Source organism: Microtus ochrogaster, unplaced genomic scaffold (genome assembly GCF_000317375.1).
Source record: "Microtus ochrogaster isolate Prairie Vole_2 unplaced genomic scaffold, MicOch1.0 UNK2, whole genome shotgun sequence".
In the NCBI taxonomy this organism is placed as follows: Eukaryota; Metazoa; Chordata; class Mammalia; order Rodentia; family Cricetidae; genus Microtus; species Microtus ochrogaster.
This window is the reverse complement of record NW_004949100.1, coordinates 8,714,196-8,722,146: the sequence shown is the minus strand read 5'-3', so window position 1 is coordinate 8,722,146 and position 7,951 is coordinate 8,714,196. Positions and strand designations below refer to the sequence as shown.

The 7,951-nt window shown below is 39.4% G+C and overlaps 1 protein-coding gene across 3 annotated transcripts in view; it reads right to left on the bottom strand.

Moving 5' to 3' along the window:
- Positions 1-4,820: 4,820 nt before the first annotated feature.
- Positions 4,821-7,951, bottom strand: part of Lmo7 (LIM domain 7) — a 193,363-nt gene continuing 190,232 nt past the window's right edge. For 2 of the 3 annotated variants that reach the window (XM_026788357.1, XM_026788359.1), the window contains 2 exons: positions 6,810-6,912; positions 4,821-5,573 (listed from right to left, as the gene is read on the bottom strand). In XM_026788357.1, the coding sequence (XP_026644158.1) occupies positions 5,551-5,573; positions 6,810-6,912 (126 nt within the window). In that variant the 3' untranslated portion in view covers positions 4,821-5,550. The other variant, XM_026788358.1, reaches the window with a different exon arrangement.

Genomic DNA, 7,951 nt, shown 5'->3' with positions numbered 1-7,951 from the left:
ATAAATTACAAGAAATAAACTTAAATACCCATAAAGTACGTCAAGGATCTGGAAAACGTGAGCATCACAGAGCTCCATCCAGTTGGAGAGGAGAATAAGATTTAATCAGGTCACCAGACCTGATGAGTTTAGACATTAACTGTAAAAGATGAATTCTCAATCCATGTTTTGCTGTCCTGAAGTGTATATGAAAATCTTGAAGATGAAATGATTTTTCACGCATTTTAGACCAAGTATTTGCAAAGTACCCAGCTCCCTAGTCACATGAGTCAGCCTTTCTAATTGCTAAAATACATCATTTTTGACTAACGCCACCTCCACATGTGATCTTTGTCCTGTCTCCTTGTCTCTATATGTTGGTTCTTAAGAAACCCCCTGAAATCACAGCAAGGTATTCTGAGCATTCATAAATGCCAGCTATAATAACCTGCACGATTGACTCCCCAACACCCATCTATCATAACCTCCTCCATGAATAACAGACCACAAGGGAAGGAGTCCTGATGCGCACGCGTATAAGACCACGCTTGGCTCAAAATAAGCAAATGACTCAAGCTCTATCCACAACTGGGGTATTCTGATGAAGTGTAATGGGAAGTCCTCCTACACAGCAGAGAGAATTAGAAAAGTCGGTCTCTTTTCAATAGGCAAGGAAGTTCAAAGCTTGTCAACTTCCATAGTATCAATTAAATGATCCGGATCAGCCTACACAGTGGATAGTCAAATAGCCAGAAATGAATGAGAAGTTCTTCTACCATTATTGAACTGTTAGATAAATCAAACTTCTTGATTACTTGTCGGGTCAGGAAATTAATTTCTTTATATTCACGTAGACTTGAGCACAAAAATATAACACACATGATGAATATCACTTCCTCCTGCTGCTTAAGCCCAATCATTTATTTCCAGCTAACTCTAAATACTACTACATATTTGTCTATGCTGTCCCAAACAGAATTTGTCTCCTCTCTCAATAAGAACTGCTCTCTAAATTTCCTTTTTTCTAGGCTTATGGGTCCCAGGTGGGCCATGTGCTCTTTGCCATCTAAGAGGACAGGACACATTTGTCTTTTATTCATTGTTTACTGTCTACCAACCATGGCATCATTCTTTCTGGGTTTTGTTTTGTTTTCTGAGATAGGGTTTCTCTATGTAGCTCTGGCTATTCTGGAATTTACTCTGTGGACCAGGCTAGCCTGCGTCTATCTCCCAAGTGCTGGAATTAAAGGCATATATCACCACTGCTCTGCTGTGTCATTATTCTAAATACCGGTGATGCAATCAAAACCAGAGAATCCCCTGCCCCCGTATAACTTGTGTTCTTCTAAGGTCCAAAAAGAATTAGCAAATGAGAACAAAAATACAGAGTTATCACAGGTTAAAGTCATAAAGCTGCCTCAGAGAATGACCACAGTTGGTCACCAAAACTCCTATGAGATGCCATTTGGCAAAACATCAAAGTTAGAATAAGCCAGTTGAGTTGATCTCCTCCCTTAAAAGTGCTTCTGGAAACCTTGCTGGCCCAGGACATTTTTGATCTGGTATTTGTAAAACCATAAGACAATATTTCTCAAAGTATTTTTAGCATTCATGTGCTAATTATACAGACTTACGGGATACAGGTGTAACAATATAATATATATATAGTGAACCAGGCACTGTGATTATTTTTATCTCCACCAAACGTCACTTCCTTGTGATGTTTCAAGCTCCTCTTTTTTGTTCTCTATTAAGTATGCACTAAAACTGTTTTAAACTATAGTATACTGTTGTTCTGAAGAGTATGGGAAACTGCTCCTTCTCTCTCTCTCTTTTGGTACCGTGACTAACAGACACCACTTTCCGATACATTACCCCACAGACCAGAGCCGCTCGTGTGTCCATTCCTCTGTGGAACAGACCAGACTATGCATGCAAGCTTTGGGTGGAGATACAAAAGAGAGAAAACAAGTCTGCCACTAAGGCATCTCTATACCCTTAGCGACCACGGCTCTCAGCATCTCCCAAGCTGCTCTCACAGCCCCGGTCTCCTTTACGGACCGACTGAATGCAGATGTACAGATACGCAGATATGTGCTTCAGAACTCACAAGGTTAATCTGAAAATTGCTTTTTGCCTCTCCACATGTACTTGTGCACAGATTCATTTTTAAGGCTATACTCAGGGGCAGGAACTTGGACTTGTATGTGCATGCCTTTTAAACCCTCCTGCAAGGAAGGATGTAAAATAGCTACTAAAAACAAAGTAAAATCCCAACAATAACACACGCTATTAGACACGCCTCTTAACTGTACCCCATCATGGAAATTCAGACAGTTCCAGTTTTGGCATTGGGGGATTAGACCTCACTCTGATATTGAGGGAGATTTCAAGAAAAATACTAAGATTAAATTCTTAAACAGAAAAAAAAATTAGTTTTCATGCTGCTTTCCTTCATTTAGTTCCAAAGAAGGCTCACGCTTTAATGTATATATGGAGTAGAAACTTCTCTGAAAGGTCTTAGTTATATAGGTGCAAGAAATCAATACTTCTTGCCCACTTCTGCCCTTAAATGGAGGCATAGTATGCCCTAGATTCTTTAGAGCAGACAGAATGTTAGAGAATGCCACCTAGACATGTTCTGCATGAATCTTGATGATTCTGCAACCTTATCTTTTAAAGTCACTTGTCCACAGACTACATGCAACCCACACAGAAGACAAAGAAATCCTACCTCTATAAGCCAGTCACGTAACTCAGAAATTGTCCAAACACAGAAGAAAAAAAAAAAAAACAGGGAGGGAGGGAGGTGGGGGAAGGAGGGAGGGAAGAAGGAAACAGTGTTATTGAGAATGTGGGTGAAAGGGAACTATTATGTTCTTCTGCACTGTCGGTTGAGAGGCAAATTAGTCAGCCACTAGGGAAATCAGTATGGAAGTTCCTTAGAGACCTGTAAATAGACCTATACCACGGCAGTCAACTGGTCCACTCCCGAGTTTATATCCAAAAGACATTCTAAGAAGATTCTTGCACATCGATTTTTATCGTAAGTGCGTTCAGAATGGCCAAGTTGCAGAATCAGCCTAGGTGTCCACCAACCAATGAATCCACAAAGAAAATGTGGCACACATACACAATGCGGTTTTATTTGACGCTAAAGAAAAATAAACTAACATCATCTTAAGATAACGAACAGAGGGGAAACTTAGACAGCAAACACGCTTGCTGCCAAGCCTGATTATCTGAGTCTGATTCCTGGAGCCTACATGGCGGAAGGAGAGAGCCAGCTCCTGCGTGGGGAACTCTGGTCACACACACTGTGGCACACTCACTCTCTCCTCCTCCCCCCCTCTCTCACACACACACTAAATGTAAAAGAAGATAGCTATAAATGGGAACCATCCTAGTAAAGTAAAATAACTCAAGGCCACATGCTTTCTCTCATTTGTGGGTGCTATATTTTATATACAAGCAGAATCATTATGGATGACATGAACGTAGAGGTTCTCCTGTCTGGGGAAAGGAGGGGATATTGGAGGGTGAACAGAGCCAAAGTATGTGACGTACCCTAATAAAAATACCTTCGTGAAACCCACGGATATTTATAATAAATAAACTCCAATAAAAAAGAAAAGAAACAGAGGCCTAGGAGGTGTCCTTAGCAGTCGAATGTTTGAGTGGCATACCTGGAGAAAAGGAGAGGAGAGAAGAAATGATTTGAAGAACATGGGAGCACACAGTGGTTGCTAAGGATGCAGGATAAACATCTGTGTGCAGAATGAGTTCAAGGGCCACTTTTCTTCACTGGGGTTTGGAGCTGGCTGCAAGCTAGATTCTAAATGCTATGGAGCATTTGGAAAATTTTTCCTGAATAGGTACATATTACTTTAATAACTGGAAATAAAAATAATTGCTCAGCAGCAGAAAATAACCTCTGGAACTAATTTTTAATTTTCTCTCATATTAATACTTAACTACCTATTTAAGCCTTTTCTGATGTACCGCCTCTCATTTTATTCCCATCTTTACAAAGAATCCAAGTGTCCTTATAGTTTTCACAAATCACACTAAAGTTTTAAATCACTTATTTTCCATCTAGATTTCTATTAAAAAAGTACTACTTTTGCTCTAGATACTTCCAAACTCTCTAGAGGACAAAAATAATGATTTTTAAAATCTGACCCAACAGTTCACAACTTACATTACCATAAAAAAAATCATTCAAACTTATATCATTATCTGAAATAAAATTTATGATTGAAATTAAACTTTTTCTGTAGAATCATCATGGCTGTAGAAATAGTTGAACAGAAATACAAATACCAAAATATGTCAAACTATTCACACTATAGATAGAAGATAGATAGATAGATAGATAGATAGATAGATAGATAGATAGATAGATAGATAGATAGATAGATGCAATTATGATGTCAATTGCACCTTAGTAAAGATACATAAAATGAGATATCAAGAAGATCTACATATTGAACTATATAGCTCAAGCACTGGAAAGGGGAACTGAGCACCAACACAGGAGGCAAGAGTTCCTGTTGCTCTTTTAGAACCCGAATTCAGCCCCATCAGTCCAGAGAATCCCACACCCTCCTCTGGCCTCCACAGACACCCACATGCCTGTGATAAACATATGGGGGGGAAAGAGAGAGAGAGGGAGTGAGAGGGAGGGAGAGAGAGAGGGGGAGGGAGGGAGAGAAAAGAAGGGAGGGGGCACATATTTTTTTACTTTTAAGAAAAGGACTACAAGAGACCCAAACTCATTAAATAAGTAAATTAATAATTCAATAAATAATTTTTTTCAAAAAAAAAAAAAGAGCCACTCCTTAAACGCATCACCAATTTTATTTACAAAGGCAACCGAACAGAAAAGCTCACTAGTTTCTTGGAAAACTTCCTGGTGCAAACCATGGTTATTTTTCATTACCGGAAATGAACAGCTTCCTATTCTATTTGCTCAGCAACCACAGTCCTTGTAAGGAAAATAGAATGCCCTCTTCAAGCAAATAAAATATTCCAGGAACAAAATTATTTCTCAATTGGATTATTTCTGTGTAAAGAAAGCCACATAAAGCAAATTTATGGGTGGATTTAAATGAAAATTTTTCCTATAGTTTCACATTAACTTAGAATACATTACAATAAACAGTAAACAATTACATATTTATATTAACTATTTCAAATAGTGTTTCAGAACTTAAAAAAAAAATAAAATGCCCTCTTCAAAACACCAATAAAGGGTCAAACCAGATCAGCATCGGCCTCAAAAGTATTTTTTTTAAGTTCTTGGGGTTTTTCCACTTGTGCTTTTAGGATACTGAGTTCAAAGGCAAATACTGCACTTCCCCCCACACAGACAAAATTACCATCTTATAAATAAACAGCAAAAATACAAGTCCTACCAACACTACAGTGTTCCTATGTCCTAATGAGGCAAAGGTTCTTCTGTTTTTAAAAAAAGGGGGGAGGGGGCAAACAAGACATATTTATAGTTCTGCATCAGTGGCAACCGCCTCTTCTTCTATCTGCAACAGTGCTTTCGAATGGAGGCTTACATCACATGGCGGTTGGCCGTCCAGCTGATCAGGCAGGGAGAGAAGAGAGAAAGGTGCTCAGACTCAGAAGCATGTAAATATCAGCACATGGGATACATAGCAGTCGTCACTCAGAGGGGCCCAATGAGGTAGAAAGAGTTGCCTGTCACTCTGTCTTAGGATAAAGGTAGGCAGAATGCAGCCTCTTGGGGCTAGAACTCTTTATTTGCAAAAGAGAGTAAAAACTAGCTGCTAAATCAGAAAACAAAAGGCCTGCAACTCTCTATTATTTGTACTGAAGGAGAGAAAAGGCATGGGCAATAGCTCCAAAAATCAGTGATATTTGGCTTTGGATTTAAAAGAGAAAAAATGCACACACAATACACACCACCACCCCAGATCCCATGCCCAGCCTTGATATGCTCCCAACTTCAGGATCAATATCCAAGAGAGGCCTGGACAGCCAGCAAATAAGGCTCAGAAGCCATTGACAGATAAAAGAGAGTTGATCAGTTCAAATCATTTCCAAACACGCTTCATATAAGGGGCCATATAAATACCTCCGAGTTCAAAAGCAATAGGTTTGTAGGTACCACTTGTAACACCCTTTCACAAGGAAGAAACATGTTACCAGCGTCAAGGTTCAAAATGATATACAGCAGTAACTATTGTCTTGCTGAAGCTATAACAATACACAACCAAGTTATGCTACCCTATACTTCACAAGGCTCGAACACATACTTAGAAAGGAAGTAGCATTTAAATTGTTTTTAAATTCAATAATATTGAAACTCCTTATAAACAGAATTAAGGCTCTCTTCTTCAAAAAATATATGTATGGATATATGGCTACATATTATCATAAAGCAGAAAGTGATACTCAGGTTCAATCATTTTTCAGAGTTGATTATAAGTCACATAATAAGCTCTCATCATCAGACAATGGAAATGAGCTGATGAGAGATGAGGCCTTAATCAGAAAGCAGACTTGTCTTAACCTTTATTCTGAGCCCAGGAGTCATTAGAGGTTTCTTTGCAAACCAGAGACAATGTCCTGATTTCTGGGTACCAGCCCCTTCAGTTCGTCCAATCCACAATCTCCTTCTTGGTGGTTGGGATTCACTACATCCCTTCTATGAATGGGACAGACTATGACCCCTAAGACCCACCATCCTATGGTAGTGAACCTGAGGAAGAGGTGGCTGCAGGCTCAGGAAAAGGCATAGGAACCCGTGGTCTCCTCAAAAGACAAGAAATTTTCTCTCTGATTTGCTCTCTTACATTTGAATCGGAGATAGCAGTCATTGCAGTAAAGTTGGTTGCTTCGGATTCTGACTTCAGCTCCTGAGGAGGATCCTCCGAGGTCACGTTCGCAGGAGACACACTGACAGACCAAAGAGAACGTAAAATTAGACAAGTCCAGAAAGCCTGGCGTACTCTCAGACGAGAGATGCATGGGGTGAAGAGACAGAGAGAAATGTGGCGAGAGGAATCTAAAAGGCAGCTCCTCAACTCATGGGTCTATTATAACAAAGCAAAGGATAGGGAAGGCCAAAAGACAATTAGTGGATTAGAATCAAGCTTTCCAGATTAGACACTAAGAATTCATAAAGAAAAATTTAAGAACCAAGATGATCATTTGACATATACTGGAGGTGGAGAAATAAAGAAACAATTTGCTGATTGGCTTAAAGAAATTTAGCCTTCATTACTCCAAAGAAATAAAGGATAACTCACCACCACGTAAGAACAAGGGGAAAGTAGAATTAGGGTTTCTGACATTCTAGTTTAGAGTGAGCTGCTCCAAGTGGCCGTGGAACACTAAATGAGCAAGCATTCACGGGGTGCCTTGTGTCAAGGCTAGGGTGTTCTCTGTCTCTTTCCTCCTCTCTCTCTCTTTCTGTGTGTGTGTGTGTGTGTGTGTGTGTGTGTGTGTATGCATGTGCATGCACGCAAACATTATTTTGACTCATTCTGTTTTACATGGGTTTATATATACAAATTCATACGCTTATGCTTAAGCAAGCTGTTAACTTTGGAACTCCAGTATCAAAACTAGGGAGCCTCTCTATTTCTATGGCCCAATGAAAGTTCAGGAATTAAACTGATGCGTTCAGCAGCAGATACTGTTAAACCAAGAGTTACAGCCTGAACCCTTCCCTGTATATAGGAACACTATCAGGTATAAGCAGGCTATGCAACTGTAAAAATATTTACCAGTGGCTTTCCTTCCAGACACTATTAAAAGCAATCCATTAGACACTGATAACTGCATGTCTCTATGCTAATAACACTGGTAAATTAAATTTGAAGTCTACCCATGGCAGCATGCTAGAGAACACACTATGCACCATAAATTTTATTTACAGGATCCTAAGCAGATTAGAGCTACAAAAAGCACAGGACTTGCAGACTGACTTTTA